This window comes from Notothenia coriiceps, unplaced genomic scaffold, assembly GCF_000735185.1.
Source record: "Notothenia coriiceps isolate Sejong01 unplaced genomic scaffold, NC01 NC01_scaffold00000290, whole genome shotgun sequence".
Lineage (NCBI taxonomy): Eukaryota > Metazoa > Chordata > Actinopteri > Perciformes > Nototheniidae > Notothenia > Notothenia coriiceps.
Genome location: NW_011332991.1, coordinates 357,183 through 383,451, shown reverse-complemented (window position 1 = coordinate 383,451; position 26,269 = coordinate 357,183). Strand labels below are relative to the sequence as shown.

General features: G+C 38.7%; 1 protein-coding gene across 1 annotated transcript; it reads right to left on the bottom strand.

Moving 5' to 3' along the window:
* Positions 1–14,671: 14,671 nt before the first annotated feature.
* Positions 14,672–26,205, bottom strand: LOC104940960 (receptor-type tyrosine-protein phosphatase eta-like; the record flags this gene model as incomplete). The annotated part of the gene is made up of 26 exons (XM_010765982.1): positions 14,672–16,285; positions 16,406–16,541; positions 16,660–16,820; positions 17,127–17,243; positions 17,397–17,531; positions 17,729–17,805; positions 18,024–18,114; positions 18,219–18,306; positions 18,417–18,425; positions 18,527–18,571; positions 18,657–18,744; positions 18,852–18,967; positions 19,116–19,317; positions 19,687–19,839; positions 19,933–20,193; positions 20,307–20,573; positions 20,690–20,947; positions 21,442–21,696; positions 21,835–22,095; positions 22,525–22,788; positions 22,943–23,212; positions 23,424–23,693; positions 23,840–24,094; positions 24,707–24,973; positions 25,510–25,770; positions 25,947–26,205. Coding segments are annotated over 26 exons (4,725 nt in total), but the record flags the coding sequence as incomplete, so codon positions are not given.
* Positions 26,206–26,269: the final 64 nt, after the last annotated feature.

Genomic DNA, 26,269 nt, shown 5'->3' with positions numbered 1-26,269 from the left:
TGTGTGGACACTATCAGAATCAGAATAATTGTCTTAGTCCCACAGAGAGGACATTTACATTGTCTCAGCAGAATAGAGCAAAGATAGCTTAAAGGTCACCTATCATGCTATTTTTAGGCCATAGCATAGGTCTCAGATATATAAAAATATATAAAAAACATGTCTATGAAGTGTTTTGCTCCAAACACCAAACAGATCACCCATTCTAGCCATGCCTCATATCCCTCTATTTCACTTCCTGTTTCAAAAGTGCTGATTTGGGTATAAAGCTTTAAATAAAAAAGGAGGGGTCTGAGCTCATGCGGGACCCGGCAGCTACTGTCTAAACTAAACTGCCGTGATGAAACTCCATATCATGGATTATCAAGGATTCTTTCTGAAACAGTATGGAGCTCAAAGGCTTTCTCTCTTGCCGGTTATACCACAAGGTGAGTTCCTTTTTCCTTCCTGCTTCTTCACACACATGCTCTCCAGTACAGGTTAGCTCTGAGTGTTAGCGATGCTAATGTAAACACCGACCATATTACGTCCAAAACAGTCGGGCATTGTTTCTGATAGCAACGTTTCTGATAGGGCCGTGGGTCCACATTTCAGATATTACGTCATATCGGACGCAAATCTGGATCAGCTCCGTTGTTCCCCCGTTTTTAGAGATTTGGGTACGGAGGAAAAGAGAGAGGGTTTTATTTTCTGACGCTGCGTGAGTTCCCTGACACACCGGGGACACATGTTGATGTATAGAAGACATCAATAAGTGCATTTTGCATGATAGGTCCCCTTTAATGGAATATGTTAATTTGGCGCAACTACTTAAAACATAATTCATTTTTTAAATAGGCTTAAACGCACTGTTTTAATCTTGTACTATGAATTGTCTTTGGAATTTGAATGTGTAAACTTGGTAGTGTAGTTAAGTGACTCAATTGATCTTCGGATCAGGGGAGAGCAAGTTCTAGCCCTAACTAGAGCTACTCAATTAATCGTATTTTAATCGCAATTACGATTTTGGCTTGCAACGATTATGAAAACAACATAATCGAAATAAAATGATTATTTTATTCTTTTAATTTTTTTTATTGGTTTTTCAGTTGAATTATACTTAAAGTTCAGGGTAATCAACTGTTAAAAACATGCTGTTCAAATTTGGATGTTTTCAAAGTAAATTGATAATCGTTTTTAATAATCATGATATTATTATCAATTATTGACCGAAATAATCGAGATTATGATTTTTGCCATAATCGAGCAGCCCTAACCCTATGTCGTTGTGTTCCTGGGAAAACACGTCACCCCAAATTGCTCACATAAAAGCGTCCAACAAGTGACATGTAAGGTAATGTAAAATAAGTTTAGGTGTTGCCATCCTACAGAAAAGTACCTCTGGTAGTTCCTGCTGGTAAAAAAAGTACACTGACTATAGAAAAGTACCTCATATAGCCCCACCTCAAACCCTCTAAAAATTTCCCTTTAAGGCAGGGGTGTCCAACTCAATTTCATCGCGGGCCACATCAGCATTATGGTTGCATTCAAAGGGCCGGTTGTAACTTTAAGACTACATAAATATATACATATATAAATATATAATATATATACAGGGTTGGGAGGGTTACTTTGTAAATGTAATCAGTTACTGATTACTGAATACATGGCTTTGAAAGTAATCCGAATACAGTTACAGTTACGCGTCTTAAAAAAGTAATCAGATTACTTTTAGATTACTTTCTTTTTCCATCACAGATGGTNTTATTTTTTTATTGAAATTGGATATTCTATCCAACATGGATATAGCTTATTTTTTTCACTTTGATCCAATGCTGCACAACTGAACTGATCCAATGCTGCTGTGAAAAAAATAAGCTATATCCATGTTGGATAGAATATCCAATTTCAATAAAAAAATAACCTTGAGGGACAACTTGAATGCTTTTTTTCCTCTTAATGAATTGCATAAAGATCGGATCGGGAAAAATCGGTATCGGCAAATTGTCCAAATCAAATGATCGGAATCGGATCGGGAGCAAAAAAAGGTGATCGGGACATCCCTAATGAAAGGTATGACATTGTTCTCCTCAGCCTCGAATAAGCTCTACGGACGTCAAGATTTTCCAAATCCACAATCTAATTTGACTTTGTATTTAGGAAGGTAACAATTACGTCTGATTTAAATATTTTTCTAGCATTGATGCCATGTTTGAGTCTGGATAAGATAACATCAACAGATCATTGGCTGTATGGCCTGAAAACTGTCATTTACATCAAACTGATTTATCCAACATGTGTTTTTGGGAACTTACCACATTATTGCAACATTGTCAAAATGACATCAATAGCTTGGGTTTACAAGGAGAAAGCCATCAGATTCTGAACTGTAGTTCAACTACACGTTTGTTGTTTACAAAAAGCAGAAGGCTTTTACAGTATGATTGTTTCTATGGCATCTCCAAGTCTGGCAGTAGCCGTGGTATCTCCCATAGTGATGCCAAGCCTCATGTTCTGGTAAGCTTCCCTGTTTTGTTTTTTTATATCTGGTATAAATGCTGCAGGTAAAAATTAAATAGTGGCCAAATGCTGCATCATCAACATATATGTATTTTGGATTAAAGCAATATGACATTAAAACAAAAAAAATACCCTTCCATACCAGAAGTTAGATGAGAGGATGAATATCAATGTCACCCCTGTGCATCACTACAGAGATCAGAGCAAGATGTATGTACCCAAACACAATATAACAGTTGGGGGGGATGGGGGTGTATTGGGGAATGCAAGAAGCTGGGAGTCATGAGGACTAAAGTGAGGCAGTACAGAGAAGCAATTCCTGCAACAGTGGTTGCACTTGCACTTGTATATGTCTCAAGTGTAATTTGGCTTGGCTTCCTTTTTGTATGGACATGCTTTTATTTTGAAGGAGAGTTAGCGCTGTTTACAGGAAGTTGTTGTTGCTATGGAAACAACGTGACAGAGATTAACGGGGAAAAAGTTATATCTACATAAAGACGGAGAAAGTAAACGATAACGTTTATGGTTAAGTGTTAGCACCCCCCGAAGAGGCACAAGCTCTTACCTTAATATTGGAGTTTTCAATAAATTAAATTTGGCCAAATAAAAAAAAAAATATCCCAATAACGAAATTGAAACCCGAATAGTACTCCAACGAACGAATATTCGGGCACAGCCCTAGTTTCTATGGTCATTTTCTGGTTTATTTCCTGTGTGCAACCTAGTCACTGTTGGAGGCCATTGTAGCATTGTCGTCTGTTCATGGCCGCTATCAGATGAAACACCTTTTTACAGCCAAAAGTTCATATACAAAGATAGTTGAATACCCAAAAGATATATTTCGGGCAGAGTATTACTTTAAGAGTGAAGTCAGGTGATTTTCCCATGACATGGAAGCCATCCTTGGTCTGAAACCTGAGGTCTCCTTAAAAGGTTAAGGCGATGCCTGATTACTTGGCAAAGGAAACTACGACTGAGTGTCACAAGTATCCTTTTAGTGTAATCTAACACAGTATTACTTTCTCCCCTCACCTGACTACTCTATTAGGAACACCGAGACTGCACACACACTACTGCTTAAAAAATACAATGCTTGGCTATTTATATTCTGAAGCAACAAAGTTGTGACATTACAATGATAGCTATTTAACAACTTGTCTTTAGTCAAAGAATTGCCATAACGTGAGAAAATCACCAGGCAGAAAAAAAAATGGAGTCAGCACAGAGCACCATGATGACCAAAGAGGTCTTAACAGGCCGACAGTAAACCCATGACATAATAAGGATCTCTCAGCATCAAATCTTACGTAATAAAACATTTGTAATAAAATTATGTCGAAAACCTAAAACAACCCTTCTGTAGACTCAACACAGACACTGCGGCTTATCTCTTGAAACTGCAGATTATCAGCGTTTGACATGAGGTGTCCACACTGCCAATCATTTTCAGAGACTGGCAAAGTCCCTTAGCAAGGCCTGCTACTCAGAATAAAACCAAAACATATTGTTATAGGACAATTGTGCTTTTTCCCTCTTTGTATTTTAAGGTCATTTGAAAAATTGTACATCAAAAATACTCATAAATCAGAATAGCACTGACAACCATCAGTCAGAATACTCTCCTAACATCCAACGACACAATAATATATCTATTCTGCCTATTTCGCCAAATCTAAACCCCCATATCTGCTCACTAAAGCTCTTTTTTGGATCATGTGACTTGGTATTGCACAATTGAATTTATATTTTTGCACATTTGGGAGGTTTTGCAACTGTGCCAACAATGTTTCACAAAGTAAGAAGACTTAGTCCAGAGTAAAGCTGGCAGAATTTACACTAGCAGAATCTCCATATACATTAAGCCAGAGATGAGTGAGAGGTGGATATCGATTTCAGGGGAGCTAGCTAGCATGAGAGCACCCAGGCTGCCAGTGCCTCAGTGAAAAGCAGTGGATCTATGGTGTTAAACCTGCTATAAATACACACAACAGCTACCCAGCAGCCCAGGAACAAACGTCAAGTGGTCAGGAGGTCATTTTCAAAACCTATATATATGTGTGTGTGTGTGTGTGTCAAATAAGATAAGACAAACACAGAATGAGGAACATACTTTTGCACAGATATTGTAGGACAAAATGAGATAAATAATCTATATTTAGTATAAGTTTAGCACAAGTTGTCACAAGTGACCTAAATTGAACTAGTGTTACAGAGAGAACGAGTCGGAGACAATACCGACCCTTGCCACAGAACTATGTCAGATTCTGTTAAAAAAACTGGTTATCATTCACCAGTTATTATTATAATTGTGCAAATAAGAGTACCAGCACCGTGCAGTCATGAACTTCTGGTCATTAAAACATCCTGTTTTATGTTGTATAATAAAATATTGCTTCATCAATTGGAAAGCTGGTCCTCCAGATTAATGTGGTACTAACACAAAATAAAAATGTCTACAGGCATTACAGGGTGTTATAATAGTGGTGTCATCATAAAGAACAGCTAATATTATAGCAGCAAAATTGAGGACTTGCATCTCAATACTCAACGTGAGGTAATGTGGCTATTGTAGTGTGATAAAAATAGTGCCTCCACTTAGAAAAATAAAGCATGCCGTGTTCAGTATGTCACTTTGTGTTGATGTGCTCTCTTGTTCAATTTAAGGATGCCGCTATATGATAACATTGAAAATATCAGCACTATCATATTTGGTTCACAGAGATGAGGTTTCTCTGGGGAGAAGTGACATTCTGTGGGAAAGGGACCTGTTTTTAGATATAAAGGCCAACTTACAGCTGTAAAGTTACTTAGGACAAAAAAAACTCTTCAAGACCATGGGAGGAGAAGAGAATCTTGGCACAATCGAGGCTGCTAAAAGTGCATTTGCTCCCTGGAGGCAGAGAGACAGGTTCAATACGGAGCAGTATTAGCCTAGATTCCCCCACTAGGTGTTGGGGAAAGCTTTTATATCTCAGGGGAACTGGAACTGTGCTGAGACATTTATCAAATCCTGGAGCAGGACAATTCCATTGTAAAGAAAACTCAGGTGCAAATCCATAGTTTATAGGGCTCAGTATCTTTTGGAAATTACTAGGAAGAATTTCAAACTAACATACTCACAACCAAGACTGCTATTTAAAGTGTGACACTCTTTGACAATATTACCTGCCTTTAGAGTTTTTCACTATTCTGTTTCTTGTTCTGATGTTTTGTTATTTATAATTCAGGCAAAAGCTTCATTACTCCAATTGAATATGTATCAGATGCTTCATCTCTTTGCTGTCAACATGAATGCATAGCTATGGAACTGCATGTCAGTGGTGAGACACACCAAGCATACGGTTGAATATTGATGAGGCTGCAGAATTCACAAGATGACATGACAAGAACAGTCATCGTAAATACTTAAGCATATTAAAACTGTATGTGAGGTAAATAGATAAACAGTGAAGCTCCAACATGTAGAATGACTAGGAAGCCCAATAAAATAAGAACAACTAATGCAAGCAACTGCTGTGTTTTAGGAAAGGGGAGGGGTCTATTTGTGTGAAATCCTTTTACTGGCAACTTGTTGCATTTTGGTAGCTGACTGGTTTAAAAAAACAGAACCAAGTAACATTAAAAAAAAAGTACATATAGATCCTGGCCAGTAAGGTCGCCTTTTATCAAATGTCTTTGTTTCCCCTCTGCACTTCCTGTTTCTCTACTATCTTATGCTAAATAATAATAAAGAGAGAGAAGAAATATCCAATTAGTCACTTAAACAATTTCGATTGAACAATCCTTACAGAGTTCAATTGAAATTCTAAAGAAGGATTATGAATATTGGAGATTTTGTTCCTGTATTCTTGAAGTGGATATTAAAGTTTAAAATGGAAATGAGAGTGGAGAGAGGTGGAATGACATGTTAAGGTCCCCAGCCGAACTCAAACCAGGGACACTGCACTCAGCGTCTAAAACCCCTTCACCACCAGGACACCCTTCAATGGCTTCTCCTTCGGAGTGAGATTGACAGTACATGTTTTTTTTCACAGCAGATCATGGAGTGGTGACATCTGTTGCTGTGTCTTCTTGCTAGAAAAATAAGTGATAGAAAAAAGGACTTGCCTCCCACAGAAAGAGCTCAAAGAGCTTCCCATTCTCACCACCCTTTTCTCTTCCCTGCATTCGCTGCTACTCTTTCCCCATTTGTCATTCACGGCAGAGCAAAGCCACAGTTATAGCGGATAGGTTTAGGGACCAACACCATTAACTGTCCCTACCTGATTAGTGCAAGGTAGACTCTAACATGGTACGACTAGACTTTTGGATCAGCACAGAAAACCCCTCTTCATTATAAAAGCTAAGTAGTAGAATAGACATTGATTTGCTTGGTTATTGAGGATTAAAACTGGATCTAATAAGGGATATTATACATGGAGTATTTAAAGCAACACAAACTTGATGAAACCATGTATGCAAATAGGAATAGTCTGTTATCGATCTCATGACCTATTTCCAGTTGACACGCATTATTAATGACCTTCAAATGCCTGATATGTTCCCATCTTTGCTATTGACACCACTTTCAGTCATTCAATATCAGATCAATGTTTGCCCAGTGCCAGTCTAACAGAAAATCCTAACAGAAAATCGTAATACTGGATACCAAGCTTCATTGTTCAGTACAGCCCACTCTGGAAGATGGTGTCAACTGAAAGAACAGACGAATCACAAAAACCCAGAGACAACAAAGCAACGACTCTGCAGAGTTTTGACAAACATAAAAAGCGGGGAGCAAGAAGCAGTCTGTTTAACTGTCTTTTCAAACTCAGTTGCAATTTTCAAAATATCACCTGACGTTTCACTTCTAGCACTATGGTAATCATTTCCCCTTGTGCTTGGATAGCGTTCCCTTCAACTTGTTTTTCTCCAGCGTTTTGAGTGACACATTCCACTAACCCTTTTAACTATTAACTAAAGTGCACTGATGTGCTATTCTCATCTTAAGCACAGTCTTACTCAAAATAATACCACAAGATTAAGATGATGAGCACTTCCTTCACTATCCGTACTGGGAATAGACAGAGATGGATGAGGCGATGTAGCACTGGTAAATTGCCACATTTAGTCATTATCTCATCTTATCAGGATCAAATAGTATCGCCCCACCCATACTGGATTATTAAACTTAACAGTCATGTGATCACTTCAGAGTGATAATCTGATGACATCTTGGTTGCTTTTTTTTTTTCTTTCATAAACATAAAATATAAAACACATTTATTTTAAAGTATTATTATTTATGACTTAGCTTTGTGCTAAGTGAGCAGGACATTTGGTAATATTCGTCATATTTGATGATATTACAAAGTCTGCCACAATACAAATTCCATCAGATTCGATTTTAGGGGCCTTCGATTGATAGAACATATAACACTATATCAGTACCATTTTTATCAACTAAAATAGGATTTGAAGGAAGGAAGGAAGTGTGCTTGATAGGAAATGGTTACAGAGACTGCAATGGGAATTTCAAAATAAAAAGGTGCATCCTAAAGATGATATGTATTGATATTTTCAATTTCCATCAATAGTATTATATTGTTCATCATTAAATCCATATATCGATCTAGACATAGTATAATCACACCTTTGTTCAACTCAGATTCATAATATAAAGGCTGTAATAGCTTAAATGTGTATAATCTATCACAAAAAGTCAATATAGACTCATGTATTAAATATGAATTTGGGAAGAACAGTCATAAATGGGCTGGTAGTGAACACGTCAAAGGGTACAGCTTTCGCATCCCATCAGAAACATTACATTTGAATATTTGCTAAAGATTTCCTTGGCTGCAGTGCATATACCGGCATTTTACATTTAAATGTCTACCAGCCTCACAACCCTCTGATTTGAATCCTGTGCACACTGCATTATGTTTCAGCGCTACATGCTGCATGCTACACGTCGCGCCCTGCATGACATCACGAAGATGTACTGAGTGTTCCTTTGAGTAATGGAGGTTGTTTGGAAGTAGCATTCATCCTAAGGGTTATTCCTCCGGTGGTTTCCCTGCCACATGCCGTCTAATACAGGGTCACGTTATCCATTTTCGATTGGTTTCATTTACCAATTCAGTTCACCGTTACTTGAAGCAGCAGTAAGGTAAAACGATTACATACAAGGAAATAATACAGATGTTCTTGCCCTTGTTCGTCACCCTACACCTGGGCTAGGTTCATGGTTGCCATGTAAACAAGTGACAGCCAAAATGCAGCCGCATGGGGCACGGTGTGCTAATGGAGTGGTGATGAGGGTTTACTTTATGCAGCCAGCTAGCATGTAACGTTAGCCCCCTACCCCGCCAGCCGGACACAACACAGACCCCGATAACGTTACTACCAACACTGACCAAATTCCTCAAAAATGTCGACGTAATGACCCTCAAAACCACCGTCCGGAAGAAGCAAATCCTCCTTATTCTTCCAGTTCATGCTATCAGAGCTCCGCTAGCTAGCGCAAGTTAGCACATAAAACATACGTTAAATAATACAAGTACCGTGCGCTAAAAATAGCAAGTTATCTTTCTCGACGCGTCGGTGTGCTGTAGGAATATAGCAGCTAAATGTTAAACTTACTCTGTGTCGACCAGCGAGGCGATCATACAGTTGTTTCCGAGCTTCCTTCCCAAACCAGCGTCATAGCACGGGACTGTGTGAGATAGCCGGGTTGAGGGGAACAGCAGGCGGGCTGTGGCGGACGGTAGGAGTCGGCTGGAGGAGAAGTTTCAACATGGAGAGTGTGGAGTGGACTGGATCCTCCTGCTGCGGTTCATCTGGCTGCTGCTGCTGCCGCTGCTGCTCAGGCAGCCCTGGCGACACCTGTGGCCGCAGCGGCGCACAACACCTGCTGCACGGTGCTGTTGATATCAACCATGTTGGCTACTCTATGGCGTTATGTGACCTGCAAGAGCATAATTTCCATACATTTTCAGTATCCCCTATGAAGTATTAAAGCCCCTTTGTTGAGATTTTGTATAGCATTGCAACGTGTCAAGATTATGGTTTATGAGGTTCATTTAAATAGAGCCCCTAACCTCATTTTGTCCAGTGTATTTAACAATGGTACAAGTATTGAGATTGGTGTCTTCATTAAATGTAGCAAGAACAATATAAATATACTAGTCTACATTACAAGTAAAAATGATTGAAATTAAGTATTATTAAGTATTATCAGCAAAATGTCTTCTCTTTCTTTTCTTCTTATTCCTAAGGTAAAGTATTAACATTTTACATACCCATTAGGCAGCACACTGCCAGTGTTGTAATGTTATATGATTATCATTAAGCTACTAATGAATTTACATAACTAGCATTTTACCATTTTTAATACTAATGTCAACCGTTTTTTATATTAAAGCATTTCACTGTAATGTAATTTTAGGAAACAATTTCGTTTGTTATGTGTTAAATTCTGGTGATTCGGTTTCTTACAATAATGCATGACACTTTATTAGCTGATCATGTTTTAAATAAAAATAAAAATAATTCTAAGAATTGACCAACTATAACTGTCAGACATATGAAGTGTGTGATCAGAACAATATTTTTTCTTCATGGAAAGGAGCATTTTAAGTGTACCGTGAGTTGACATACTTAAAAAACACAATTTCCCTCGAATTATACTATTTACTGTGTACCTACCACGCCAAGCCAAAACCTCCTCATACATACTTAATTATTATAATAAATGTTACCGTTATTATTCAAAGGGAAATCGCAAGCATTTACAACGTGTAGTGTCAAGAAAAGACCCTCTTCATCTGTGTGATTGTGTGTTTTTAAAGGCAGCAACAACACCATAAACTATTAACGCCTCAATCGGAAGCTGTTGTAATCCAATATGGTGGATTTACTGTCTGGCACAAAAACATTTAAACTCATTATTCCTTTTGGACCCCCCAGTTATCTTGTTCTATTGGATTTTGTATTCCCAGGTTGTATTGCCGTTATAACCGCTTCATCTGTCTGTATACCTTTTATTGCAACACACAGCATAGGAGAATAGAAGCCATTCAAATGCCACATCTATTTTTAGATCTTCTGAGAGACATGGTACAAGGATGATGAGTTAGAAATATCAGGCTCATTGAAGCCGACACTCTGTGTGAAAGTGATTGCCCTTAACCCTTGTGTTGTGTTCGAAAGCTGTTACCGTTCATGGTGTTCGCGGGTCAATTTTGACCCATGATTTATCTCAGTCCAAAACACTCAAAAATAATGACTATCATCCAATATTGTTTTAACTACATCACAACTAACATATTGTGCATTCATAACCGTACTATCCTGTTGTAATTTTATGGCCCGAAAAAATATTACACCACATATTTATGTTATTCAATTCACTCGTGATATTTCCTATAGTGAAGATAGTGGATCATTACGTTATCTGACTATAATAGACTAATGAATACAATCTCCCCAAAAAAATGTTTTAATTATTGTAACAGTGGATGAAGGGGGTGGGGGTGGGGTGTCTAAAGTCAAAGATGAATCTTGTTTGGGACAATTTTGACCTTGAGTCACCCACAACAATTCTGCTGGGTCTTTTTTTTTTGAGACCTTCAGACTTGGCTAAAATTGTCANAGGTTGTACATTTCTGTTGTACCACTCCATCGCAGTCATCGTTGTATCGTGATGCTGTTCTGCCGTTACTTGGTCTCTCTGCGCTGTTGCTGCCTCAGTGAAAATGAAGCAATGGGATAATGCTTATTTGGGGCTGCGATTGTTTCCAAATGAGCAGATTAAAATCCTGCAGTTGAGCTACAAAAGACAAGCTACGACGATTCTTCGTGCCTCGTGTGTTTATCATATACAGAGTAGAGTCTGCTGCTGCCCCAGGTACCCCTAGGCCTGAGGCCAGTAAACACTAACAAAGCTAACGTTTAGCTATATCAGCTTGAAAGTGCTGTGCTGTACAGCCGTTTTCCACTCCCAATTTATGGTACGTCCATCCACAGCGGCTTTGGTCACATGAATCTCCCGCCCCTAACACACAAGCAGCGGTTTGATTGGCTAGAGCTTGTACTGTATGGGCTTAGATATGTCTCATAATTATTTGTGTGAACATAAAAATAATTTGTGTGGTAAAATGTGATCACTATAACATGATGATGATGGTGACAAAGAATGCATCTAACGTTCCGCTGTTCATAAAAAAAACAGCGCATTAAACAAACCATCATGCTCTTACTTTGAAAACCATGCGGAAATGTTGTCATCAGCAGGCCATTCATCACGTGGTTTCCGAAAATACACGAGTAGATTTTAGCCGAGACCGGTCTCAGTACCCTATGTGTTCGGCCTACCATATGTGTTCGGGGTCCGTCGCTTACCAATGACGTCACGCATGGTGATTGGCTATACGGTAATCGCACGCTGATTGGTGTAACTAGGGGGCGCTGACTAGCGTGTATACCGGGGATAAGCGGTCACAATCGTAAGCGACTGCTTTATCATCAGGAAAAAACAGCAGAAACATCTGGGTGTTTTCTGGCAGTTATGTCGTGATAAGGAACCACAACGATAATCTCAGTAGTACTCCGCTTGCATGTTCACATCTCACATAACTGCTTCAGCGCCTGTTCTACTAGATATGATAGTTAGAGGAGTACATTACTAGGTCTGTACCCCGTGATCTGTGTTGGTATAATCTTGAGTCGGGTGCAAGTTTCCTTATTTGGATATTCGTTGGGCGCAGTTTGGCGTTTTGTGTTTTTTATCAAATGTTTAATGGTATGAAAAGCTCCAGAAGTAATCTATTCGTGAGAGAATTGTGCCTGCGTTCGGGTGGATAAATTGTGGGGAGTTGTTGTGCTAACAATCTTTAACCATAGGAACTTAGTTGTTACTTTCTCCAACGAATTATGGATATGACTGTCTCCGTTGAATATCTTCCATCTCACTGGTCCAATAGCCAACAACGAACTCCTGTCAACAGGGCGCTAGGCTCGCGCGGCAAAGATGAGAAGCGAGTCGCATAAATAGGAAGCCAAGCCTCAAGATACACTAAGATCATATACATACTGGCAACGAAGAACAAACACGAAGGCGAATTATTCGTTTTCAATTGCAAAGAAAACATCAAGATTTGGGGGACATTAACAAAGAGACTAGAAAATCAAGCGAATGCTGTAGAAGCGGAGGNGCAATATGGACGTGTTTTAACCCTTATGTTGTGTTCGGGTCTCCCGTGACCCGTTTCAAGATAAAATTATATAATAACTACGCTATAGTTTTTTTTAACGGAACCGTTAAAAAAAACTATAGCGTAGTTATTATATAATTTTATCTTGAAACGGGTCACGGGAGACCCGAACACAACATAAGGGTTAAAACACGTCCATATTGCAGAGAATCCCCCGAGTGTACACCTGATGTGAGCTGCAAAATTAGAACTTTTTGAAGTCTTAGTGTAAAAAGCTTGTTCTTTGTGATGAAACAGTGGGGCAAAAAAGTATTTAGTCAGCCACCAATTGTGCAAGTTCTCCCACTTAAAAAGATGAGAGAGGCCTGTAATTTTCATCCTATGTATACCTCAACTAGACAAAATGAGAAAAGAAAATCCAGAAAATCTCATTGTCTGATTTTTAAAGAATTTATTTGCAAATTATGGTGGAAAATAAGTATTTGGTCACCTACAAACAAACAAGATTTCTGGCTCTCGCAGACCTGTAACTTCTTCTTTAAGAGCCTCCTCTGTCCTCCACTTGTTAACTGTATTAATGGCACCTGTTTTAACTCGTTATCAGTATAAAAGACACCTGTCCACAACCTCAAAAAGTCACACTCCAAACTCCACTATGGCCAAGACCAAAGAGCTGTCAAAGGACACCAGAAACAAAATTGTAGACCTGCACCAGGCTGGGAAGACTGAATCTGCAATAGGTAAGCAGCTTGGTGTGAAGAAATCAACTGTGGGAGCAATCATTAGAAAATGGAAGACATACAAGACCACTGATAATCTCCCTCGATCTGGGGCTCCACGCAAGATCTCACCCCGTGGGGTCAAAATGATCACAAGAACGGTGAGCAAAAATCCCGGAACCACACGGGGGGACCTAGTCAATGACCTGCAGAGAGCTGGGACCAAAGTAACAAAGGCTACCATCAGTAACACACTACGCCGCCAGGGACTTAAATCCTGCAGTGCCAGACGTGTCCCCCTGCTTAAGCCAGTACATGTCCAGGCCCGTCTGAAGTTTGCTAGAGAGCATTTAGATGATCCAGAAGAGGATTGGGAGAATGTCATATGGTCAGATGAAACCAAAATAGAACTTTTTGGTAAAAACTCAACTAGACGTGTTTGGAGGAGAAGGAATGCTGAGTTGCATCCAAAGAACACCATACCTACTGTGAAACATGGGGGTGGAATCATCATGCTTTGGGGCTGTTTTTCTGCAAAGGGACCAGGACGACTGATCCGTGTAAAGGAAAGAATGAATGGGGCCATGTATCGTGAGATTTTGAGTGACAACCTCCTTCCATCAGCAAGGGCATTGAAGATGAAACGTGGCTGGGTCTTTCAGCATGACAATGATCCCAAACACACCGCCCGGGCAACGAAGGAGTGGCTTCGTAAGAAGCATTTCAAGGTCCTGGAGTGGCCTAGCCAGTCTCCAGATCTCAACCCCATAGAAAATCTTTGGAGGGAGTTGAAAGTCTGTGTTGCCCAGCGACAGCCCCAAAACATCACTGCTCTAGAGGAGATCTGCATGGAGGAATGGGCCAAAATTCCAGCAACTGTGTGTGAAAACCTTTTGAAGACTTACAGAAAACGTTTGACCTCTGTCATTGCCAACAAAGGGTATATAACAAAGTATTGAGATTAACTTTTGTTATTGACCAAATATTTATTTTCCACCATAATTTGCAAATAAATTCTTTAAAAATCAGACAATGTGATTTTCTGGATTTTTTTTCTCATTTTGTCTCTCATAGTTGAGGTATACCTAGGATGAAAATTACAGGCCTCTCTCATCTTTTTAAGTTGGAGAACTTGCACAATTGGTGGCTGACTAAATACTTTTTTGCCCCACTGTATAAGGTTAATTTAAACCATGCAGACACATAGCCATACGTTGGAATGTAATAACATAGATTAACCCATTTTGGTTCATTTTTTATTGACATGTTTACAAATATTAAATCATTGCTTTTTTTACATGTATTTGCATTGTACCAGCAAGCATTTTATAAAGCATTCCAAAAACATTGCTACAATTATGAAACTATTTGCTATTCTTTTTTCATTAAGTGCTTTTAAACATTAAGTACATTATAATACAATACAAATGAAACATTTAATTAAAAAAATATATCATAAAGCTGACCCCACACACCAATGTACCTGCCTAATAGCAAATGCTGCCCTTGAAAAGCTAAAAAGTAAAAACAAAACTCCTATGGTGATTTTTAAATCACAGGAAATGGCCATAGACAGGCCGGATATACAGCAGGAAGTGACATAACATGGTTGTTTCTTTGAGGAATGTACAGAGAAGAATGTCATTAACAAAACAAAATCAGTACGATGACTTCTAAATTCTTTAAACTACAAACTGTGGCAGTATGGATTTTCTCACACCATACCACCCCAGCAAAATTCTCCTGAGCGCTTTTTTAATGCAAACCTATTCTGATCAGATGAAGAAAACAAAAATCAAAGTCAAATTGCAACAATCAAATGTGGGGCGAATGAATGTTTCACAAACAACTGGCCAAAATGTTATCTATGAGACTGATAACGGATAAATACATCTTTATAATTAGTAAATTCGACAGTGTACAAAAGACTAATGCATCCAGTGCATTACTAACTACAGTGCATAGACAAAGAAAAGTCTTTACATTGAACATACAACATTCCTTCATTAAAAGGCATTGCACAGTTTGAATTGGAATAAGGCAAGCTACAATTATTTGCTGGATAACCTGATACTTCTATCAAATATGATATATTGTTTGTCTTAACCTAAAGGTTCCTTTAACTAAGTAATATCTTATCAGTCCCTGTTTGTCTCTTTCAGTTTAACACAATACAATGGAGTGCCACCTACTGGCACCAAAGCATACAGGCTTTGAAAAGGCACATATTATTCGAACCAGCAATTCTTCGTACAAGGCAATACAAAGTTCCGATAATACAAGCGTTCCTGGCAAAAACTGTAATAATACCTATATACAATATATTACCTGAGAAGAAAATTGTATAATCAGTTAGTCATATACAGTAGTAAACAAGCAGAAATGTAAAGAAAGACTGAGCAATACAAAAATCTGCCTTTATCAGAGACAATCCAATTGACATATAATCCAATTTCCTTTTGGTCAGTGATGATGTCCCCTATTGTATCTCCATATGCAGCTCCCTCTATTATCAATCATTCAACATTTGCAACAAATAAATACCACAAAATAGAGGGTTGAATCTAAAAAGATACAAGATACTTATCAAAAGCCTGGCAAGAATAAAAATAGAAATGCACCCCAATTTGTTAAAAATGTTCTCTTTGCAAAAGCCTACAGATTTTTTAAAGCTTGAGAGAATATAGGAGGACCTGAGTGGTTTTCTCGGGTTTATGCATTGCTGTACTCGCTTTTGGAGAAATCTTTTTTTGGTTCTACATTCTCATAAATAGAGAGTGCAGCAGCGTTTTGGTAGATTAGATCCACATTGGTTCCAGTTCTTGATCTGATGATGTCGATGGCACACTGGTTTAAGAACACATACTGGTCCTGCAGAGACACCCAATTTAAAAAAGACTGAAATACGGCACACTTCGTATACTTTACATATATTTCAAACAACATGCACCGTGAAACAAAAACAATTAAAACTGTGAGACTTTGTCTTACCTCTGTCTGCACCATAAGGGGTCGGTGCATGCGGAGATCATAGACGATGCCGAAAACATCCACAATATTTTCCCTTTCAATCTGGAACATCAAATGGTCGATGGCTATGAAGGTGCCAGTTCTTCCGACACCAGCACTGAATGTAGAAAACAAAGACACAAAGTAGAGGGAAAGAGAAAAGACAGACAAATATCAGATCTTTTTGTCATTTCAATTGTGCAGAATTAAATTTTTGTTTGAGTGTTCAGTCGGACCTGCAGTGGACCACAGTGGGAGAGTGCCTGGAAAATTGGTCCATGTGTTCTCTGACCAAGTGTCTGAAGCTGATGAGGAGCTCAGTGGTTTGCGGTACGCCATGATCTGGCCAGGCTGTGAAGTGGAAGTGACGCACTGAACGGGTCTCTGCTGTTTTTACCTACAGGAAGAACAAACCCAAAATGGTTGCGACTGGCTTACTGGCTGTGATGCAGAGAAAGGCTTTTTCACAATTATAAGGCCCTGCCTCAGAATGTAACTGGAGCACAGAACTTGTGCCTTCAGACTCATTCTTTTAAAAGTGTTCAGTAGAGTGTTATGTTCACTCATAGAAGTGATATGCAAGTATTCCAAACTAAAGGTGGGAAAACAGCCCTGATGGGTGATGATTCAACGACAAAGATTGTTTGAATTTGACCCTCCTAAAAATATATATATTTGGAATATTTAACATCTCACCACTTACATTTTTAACGTCAAAGTCCCTGATGGTCCAGTCTTCAAGCGCTATTTCAGAGGTTGTTGTCACAGTGATGTTTTCAAAGTGCTTGGTGCCCTGAGCCCAATACTGCTCGCATTTTACCTGGAACAGGAAAACACAATATAAACAATCAACTTACATTTTAAGTTTAAAACCTTATAATTATATTTCTAAAATATGCAAATCATATCTACTGCATGTTTTAGTTTTAACATTCTCGTTGCTTTGCGGCGTTGTGCTTGTGTTCAAACTCACTCGTCCCTGTTCATTACAGCGTGTCAGCATGACCAGACTCCGTACGTTCTTCTCCCAGATCATCCTCCAGAAATCGTTGACTGTGCCGGGCAAAGGACCCTGAGCTGCGATAAACTCCTTCCTAGAGTTGTAACCCTGTCAAACAAAACATCAGCCCCACACACACAACACAAACATCCGTCCTGTTCAGTTGAGAGCCTCAAAGAGCTCAAAACATCACTGCAGATAAAGTTGGATAGCATGCCATTAAGAAGAAGGATGATGATCAGGATGTTAACTGATACTGAAGCCATGACTCAGGCAGAGAGCTGTTTTTAAGTGTCAGTACGCACCGGCATGTAGTTAGCATTGATGTAGTCATCATATGGACTCCCATGGATGATAGAGAGTTTCACCCTAGAGGAGTCATCTGGGAGGTGAAAAAAGAGCGTAAATGAAAAGATACGTTTGCTATATGAAGGTAGGCCGCACTGATATGTGTCTGATTATATGGATGTTATGTCCAATTAAAAATGGGATCATGACGGTGGATAGCACTGGATACAGGTGATAGGCTATGACGTAGTTGAAAGAGTGAGGAGTGTTATTGTTGAAAGCAGCAGAGGTGGATTTGTTAAGGAGACTCACAGGGAAGCACGTTAGCGTAGCGGTTCTTGGGCTTGTTCTCCAATCTCTCAGCGTTAGTTTTCAACTGAACTGTACCAACCATCTTCAGGTCCTTTTGGATGAAAAAAAGAATAAGGAAAGATGATTTGATGACTCAAACTAGGGTGCATGCCTGGCACCAAAAGAACAAATCAATATATTAGGCTCATGTTTCACCTCAAATTCTTCAGCAAAGCCACAGTTGGAGTCGGCCTTCTGCTTCTTGTAGTAGGCCTCAAAGTCCTCCACCCTCACAGCCAAACTGCTGCTCAAATGGAGACGAGAGGTCAGACCACTGTGTCTTCATTTTGTGTCAAAATTAGAAAAGTTTAAAGAACTAAACATACTTAATAATTTAAAAGGATTTATACTTACACTTTGGCTCTGAAATAAGAAAGAGGAAGAAGCAATGTTGACTGTTAAAGAAGCAATTGTTGTCCATTTACTTTAAACTTATAACAACATGGTAAAAATGAAAACCTTACCTCATGGAAAATATCTGGATGTCTGATGCTTCTTTGTTGGAAACCCTGTAATACACGTGTTGCGAGTTAAAAGTTGAGTCCAAAACACACAGACTCAATATCTTTTTTACAAATTAGGACAATGACAAACCTTTTCCAATAGACTATGAAGCCGATTAGGATGATGAAGAGAACGCAAAAGATTCCCAATGTTACTCCGACAGCAATGCCAATGATTGCTAAAATGTTGACAGAGATGAGAACAAAAAGACAAACAAAGAGGTAAGGGAGAGTTTTCTCACCTCGTGGGAGCATTTTATAACAACACGTGTTCTGAATGTGGTACCTGGGTTCTGTGGAAGTATAACAACAGGATAGGGATGGGCTATTGTCATCAGTGATGCACCGTTTAGGACAAGGTCGTTTTCCATGACCAGATGGGTGAACAACACAATGGCATATCTGCAGGATTGAACAAATCAGTTAATCGATATACTAATGTTCACAATTCCTTTTCCTAATATACCAATAATGTACTATTGTTTCATCAAGAGTAACTACTTTGTACTTCTGCATACCTATTCATATACAATATTGTTTGTGTTCTTACTGGTATTTTCCATTGGCATCCAAAGCACCATTAGTGTAGCCATTCCATTTGGATTCATCTCCCACCGCTATGTTGAAATGGCTTTCTCCACTGCGTTTTTGGGAGTGGATTTCTGTGACCGTTGCCAGGTACACAGATGTAGGCTTTGCTTTCCACTCACTATAAGTCTTTCTCAAGCCCTGGGTCCAATTAGCTGTGTCACCTGTTAGGGCAGGAATTACAGTAGTTGGTATTTATTGTTTCATGGTAACAAATAAAGACAAACAGCAGTAAATACTTCCAGAAATGGTCACATTAGCACCAATTGATGATGAAAGCGCAACATAATTAGAGGACTAAATACACATTTGACATTTCAATTACTCATCCTGTGTTATGTTACATTTGGGAAGAGAAAATGGTTTGCTTGCATTAATCCACTGTGAAACAAACTTTTCCATTGATTTCCCGCTGAAACACAAGGACAACGAAGTGTTCTTCACAAATCCAAAGTAACATAAGGTGAGTTGTTGATATACAATTGGTCATTTTGGACATGATGTATTATTTGAATAAATGAAAAAGAAACTACTACTTTTGAGGTCATTTGTCACCAGCACCCCAACATGTGTGATTGGCCCATTGGTGTTGTCCAGCAGGCTTTGGTCAATCTGAAGGGTGAACGTGCTGAATAACGTGGAACCCACATTCACCAGCAACTTGAAGTTAGCTGGAATAGATGGATCTTTGGGGGGACAAAAAGGATTTTAATCAAATATATATTGAATAATTCATGGAACAGTTATGGAATTCTAGTTAATGAAGCATAATGTCGTACTTGTGATGCCTGTCCAGCATTGAGTATTCCGAGGAGTGCTGGGTAGTCCACAGCTCTGAGTCTCCATTGTCAGATTGTATTTAGTATAATGAAGAAGGTTGGTCACAGTATGTTCACAACAGTTTTTAGTCGAGGTGATATTGCCATTATACGTGACTTTGAAGCCAGAGTATTGGCCATTGGGTTTGTCCCACTTCAGGATGAGTTCTGCCTTTTTTGTGTTCGGACCTTCACACTTCAAATCTTTCACCGGGCTTGCATCTGCAGCATAAATAGGACATTATTGTCAGAATAACATCAAATTATTACAAATATGATTTTCTAAATATGTGTTTTCATTTATTCAATGTAAAGTTAAACTGTTATGATCATACTTGTGCACTTGGAAATGCATCTGTCTTCCCCTTCTATGCCATTTGCTGCCATGACAAAAACACAGAAGGTGTAGTTGGTCCCGGCAATGAGCCCCGAGATCTCTATGTCATTTTGTTCGGAGGATTTGTTTTTGGATTTATATACAAATCCTGCATACTCGACCCGATACCTGTATTCAGACTTATACTCTGGTGGCTTAGTCCAAACCAGACGTACAGCAGTTGAGTTTAAGGTGTCAGCTTCCAACTGCCCAATTCTGTAGGGACCTGCAAACAGAAAGTGTTTCTGATAAATCTTTAAAAAAGCACATCAACAGTTTAATTGTTATTTACTTTAGTTGTTTTGCTCGTATATTTTGGGGTTTGACAGTACATATACATACGTGTAAAGTAGGACACTGCCATAGGAGCTGCCTCAGTGCCATCTGCTGTCTGTGTGGTTACAGTGAAGCTGTAGTTGCTCCCAGAGAGAAGTCCATGGATTGTTTTGTTGTGTTTGTGTGTGACTGCAGGGGGATAGAAGGAGCCATTGCTGGTCTGAACCACATATGAGTAGTTTTTGTCTGCTGGCTGTTTCCACTCCAGGGTCACTGACTCTGTGGTGATTTCTGTCTCTCTCAGGTTGGCGACAGAATATGGTCCTGAGAAAAAGACGTGAACAGGTTTATGTGTTTATGCATGTCAGATTTTGGGTTAAGCACATATAGCTTAATATGTATTGAGCATTAACTGTTATTGTGACAGATATAACTAAGATTAAAGTAGTTCCTAGTGAAATGTAGTAGTGTTCACTATTATAAATATTTGGCATTTTTTATTTATACTGATTAAGAAAAATTGTTAAATGTTCACAAAGCAAGTATAACTGAGTATCACTAAGTTTAGAGTTATTTTAAAAAGCTTGACCATTTTTTTTAAATGATACTGGATGCAAACATAAAAAAAAAAAATGTTTTTTAGAACTTGTCCCTCTCACTATATTCCAAAAATAATAAAAATGAAAAACAAAACCAGAAAATGCATACTGGTAAACAGAACTCAAACATAAAATGTACAAATAGGTGAATACATAAACTCACATGAAAAAAGAAATTAGTAGTAATACATAATAAAAAACAATAACCCTGGCACTCACTGGTATAGTTTTCCGTTGTCACTGCAGTGCTCGTATAGTTTAACACACCCACAGTAACAACAGTAATACTGTAGGGGCTTCCAGACTGGAGCCTGTCCAGCAGAAACCAGTTGTGTGTAACGAGAGAGGAGTGCAAAAAGTTGGAAACACTGAAGGTGAACTGATTATAGTCCATCTTCTCTGGAGGGGGCCAGGTGAATTTGATGGACGTCTCAGTTTGATTGACCACCGTGATGGGGCCTGGAGGGTTGGGAACTGAACAAAAGAAGAGAGGGAAACTATTTTATTATTGCTTGATTTAAGGCATTTATAAAATAAACATTGGTCAAGATACATACAGTACATATATATTACACATGTAGTATGCAGATTTGAATAAACAATGTAACTCACAAGTTGCGTTGCAATAAGACAAGTTGCTTTGAAAAGGTCCACTTTTGGTGACCACAATCACACAGTAAAGCACTCCTGGTGTCAAATCCTGAAACATTACTTCCCCAGTGTTGTTGCTCAGATCTGTTTTGTTTCTCTCCAGCTCCCAGTCTTTTTGCAGCTGGACGGTGTAGGAGTCCACCTGTCCAAATGCTAGTGTCCAACTCACTGACATTGTTGTTGTATTTCCTAACGCTATGATGCCAGAAACTGTTTCAGGCCCTGAAAAAAAAATGTAAATGTTATGTAATATACAATTTGAAAAGTTTGGGCCTTGCCTGAACACATTCAATTGACCAGAGGAATGTATAGGGTTGGGTCATCACTGAGAAATTGGAAGACAATTATTTATTGTACAATAAAAAATGTGTATTTTAAACAAATTTGACAGAATTAATTCTGGGGAGTTAAGGTGATGGCCAGAAACGTCCACATTTTTTATGGTCCAAAATTATTACACTTTCAATTATTAGCTATATAGAAACGAGTCTGCCAGTGGGACATTGACCAGTAAATACATGAGTGTGTATAACTCTTTTGGATGGTGTAACTCATTTCTATTTTTATTAATCAAATGCATCTCTTTAGCCACCAACAATGTTATATACTGTATATATACATACACACTTTTCAGTAACTGTAATCACATACTTGTGTAACTTGATATGCTTTCCACTCTGGACTTGACCCCTTCTACCACCGTAAAGACATCAAAACTGTACAATTCTCCAGGGTTCAGATTGCAGAATGTGAACGACTCATTGTAGATTGAAGAATTCTGCACCATCCTGGTGTTCTGCAGCGCTATCACCAGGTAGGAGTAGGTAGGCTTGTGATCGCTTTGTCCACGCCATGTCAGCCGGATGGCCGTTGTGTTCACATACTCCACTGTGAGATTCAACACTGCTTTCGGCACTGCAGCAAATACAGAAGAATGTTATATAAGGCTTGAATCCACAATATAAAAGGGGTATTTTAAATGTACCATCAATTTGAGTATATACAGTAGGATGTTTCTGATAGTACAGAATCCATTAATGCTTCATTGTGTTTTAATGAAAGGCCTTACTGGTGTAACTGAATGTCTGTTCTGCCGTGGATTCACTCCCTGCTGCTGCTATAGTCGTGACATTGATATTGTATCTATTCCCTGGCTCCAGAGATGTTACATCTGCACTGTTATTGCTGACTGTTATGTTGAACACCAGTTCTCCTGTAGTCTTGTAGGCTTGAACCAAGTATTCATAATACGACCAGGCTTCCTGTGGTTGTGACCATGACACTTTTACTGAGGTGGTGGATTTAGGGCTCGCTTCAAGGTTCAACACAGGGTTGGGCACTAGAAAAATTACAAACAAAGGAAATGTTCACTAGAAATCAATTGAATCACAAAATACTTATGTCACTTCTGATATAATAACTATATATGTTATTTCATATCTAGCAACATTCTTACTGAAGGTGTATAAAATCTTATTTTACTAATATTGCCAAATCTACAACATGACTTTAATCAGTCCCAACTTTAGAGACACTTCTAGTAAACTTACAGGTGAAAGAAGTATTTTGGACAGCCGTGCTCTTTAAACTCTGGGGTCCAACTGTTTGTACAGTTATATTGTAGGACTTTCCAGAGAGAAGTGAGGTCAGCACGGTGTGGGTGTTTGAGGAGATTTTATTCAGTGCCTCTCCACCATCATGCTGATAGGATATGTTATAGCTGATGTGTGGAGCTCCATCCATCAAAACAGGAGTATCCCACCTCAAAAAGAGCGAGTTTGTCCTCTGACTGATGATGATGGATCCAGGAGGTGTGGGCTCTAAGAGAAATGAAAAACAGGTAGACGCACACTTAATGCTTTTGTTTCTGTTGTAATACATGTCGTACTGGTTTTGATGGTTTGAACCCTAACTAAAAAATAAACCCACTTGCAAAACATTATTACAATGATAATAATAATCTTACTAGTGGCAAATGAAGACTGCTCAGACGTCTCGCTGAAGTTTCCAGCTACAGCGGTCACTTTGATATCATACAGTCTCCCAGGGAATAAATCAGTAAAGTTTGCTTCTTTGCCCGCTGTTGTGGTGCTATTAGAATCATTTTGATTTGAGATGTTCACCACATAGTGATCAGCAATCCCTGAAGGTAAAGTCCACTCGATGGTCAGGTCACTGGTTCCTCGTGCAGTAATCTTGATGTTCTCAGGCTTTTCAGGCCCTGTACGATAAACAAGTAAAAAAGTTTAGTTCCCTGTCATTGCATTATGAAAGAAACACATATCTAGTCATGTAGTGAATTTGAAATAGCGTACAAGTAGGAACCACCAATGTAATATGTATTGACCAATAAAATACATCAAATATTACAACATCAATATATCTTAGTAATCCATAGACCATGTACTATATAAAAATACTGTATACTATATTTCTTATTAACCTAGTGTTTAGAATGGTCCCTTTATGAACAATATTTCTCCCAAATCCAATGCGATATCAAGTTAAATATCATAGCAACACACTTTCCTTATTAGTACATGGTAATATGTCAATAATTAATTAATCAACTTTTTGGTATGTGTAAGCAGATGAATGTTAAAAGAGGCAACAGCTATAACTACTAATGTGGGAACCAAAGGGGAGGCTGGCGTGAAAACATATGAATGACATTATTGTAAGCCAACAATTTTTAGGATATGGAATATGTCTTCTAAAAGAATAACTCATTGTTTCACAACTACATTACTGCATTTACATCAACTTCATGCTAGTGCAAATACGCTTTCCAAAAGTAGCAGGAAAAAGGGATCTTCAAAAGGCATGGACCTACTTGTGAAGGTACTTATTGAGGTTCCGACTCCTTTATTTGAGGATTTTCCAGCAACAGCAGCCACTAGAATGTTGTATTGGACTCCAGGGGTTAAATTGTTGATAGTAAAGTTGGTTTCAATAGTGGTATTATTAAGGGTTACGGTTTCTCCTATTGCATTCCACTGAACTGAGTATGAGGACACATTGCCCTTGGGTTGTTTCCAGATCAGAGACACAGATGAATTTGTGACTGCAATGATGGAGAGATTTTTGACACCAGCAGGTTCTGCAAGTGCAAAGAAAAACAGGGGAAAATGTGACATATTAGGAAAAATTAGGCATCTGAAAATGGATGAAATCTTCATTGATGAAAATTGTGATTTAAAAAATTAGAACTGGGAAATACGGAGGGTGTGGTTTACTTCTGAATATGTTGAGTTGGTAAAAAAGTTTCAGGGAATACAAAACGACAGCGAGTGGTTAGAACAAAAACTACACCAGAGTGTGTTTCATGACACGAGACCATAGTTGCTTAACCAAAAAGCTAAACAAAGCTATTAAGTGCAATACAACTTGTGTTAAAAAGGGAAAAGGAAAGGAGAGGTCAATACTCTTTGAGTAAAACTTTAATACTTGGTGTAATCGTGTTGTGCCTGAGGATCAACATCAGTCTAAGGACGAACAGCAAATTAGGCAAAAACTTCTTTTCTATATTCACAAGTATCATCCTGCTTGTGATCACTGCGGACAGTCTTCAACAACAGATGTCTTCAGCAGACTCTCTCTATCTGACTTCATGAAATTCAGTGAATGTTTACTTACTGGTGTAATGAGAAACAGTGGTACTCTGTCCTTCAGTACTGCCATCACCTGCCACTGCAGTGACATTTATATCATACTGGACACCAGCAGTCAGGTTAGAAATGGTTATTTGTGTTTCAGTCACGTTTTCACTTTTAGTGACATTTCCATCACTCCACTCTACTCTATAGGAAGAGCTGTTCCCCTCTGGTTCATTCCACATCACAGATATAGAGGATGTTGTGATATCAGTGACAGAGAGATTCCTGACTACTTCAGGCTCTGTGAGCGCAGGATAAATACGAGGTGAGGAAAGAAAATGTTTAGAGACAGACAAATAAAGAACTAGTGAAAATGACAAGAACAAAGACTACACAAAAGTGTTTCATTACAGCAGAGAACAGTTTCTTATCCAAAAAGCTACACCAAGCTATTACAAAAATGAAACTTATGGTTACTTGTGACTATGGTGAGCTGGTGAGGATCTCCTGTTGTCTTATTGTCTCCAGCAACAGCAATAATTAAGATGTTGTAGCTAGTGCCAGGGATCAGGTCTGATAGCACAGCAAAGAGGTTGTTGGTGTCTCTGATCGTCTTTGCTCCACCATGATCCCACTCCACCCTGTACAGGAGCACCTCACCAGGAGGTTGGGTCCAGTTCAGAGAGATGGAGGAGGTGTTTCTTGTGTAAGTAGGTCCCCAAATGTTACCAGGTTCTTAAGTAAAACGGAGAGGAAAGGTCAATACTCTACGAGTAAAACATTTAACCACTGGTGTAATC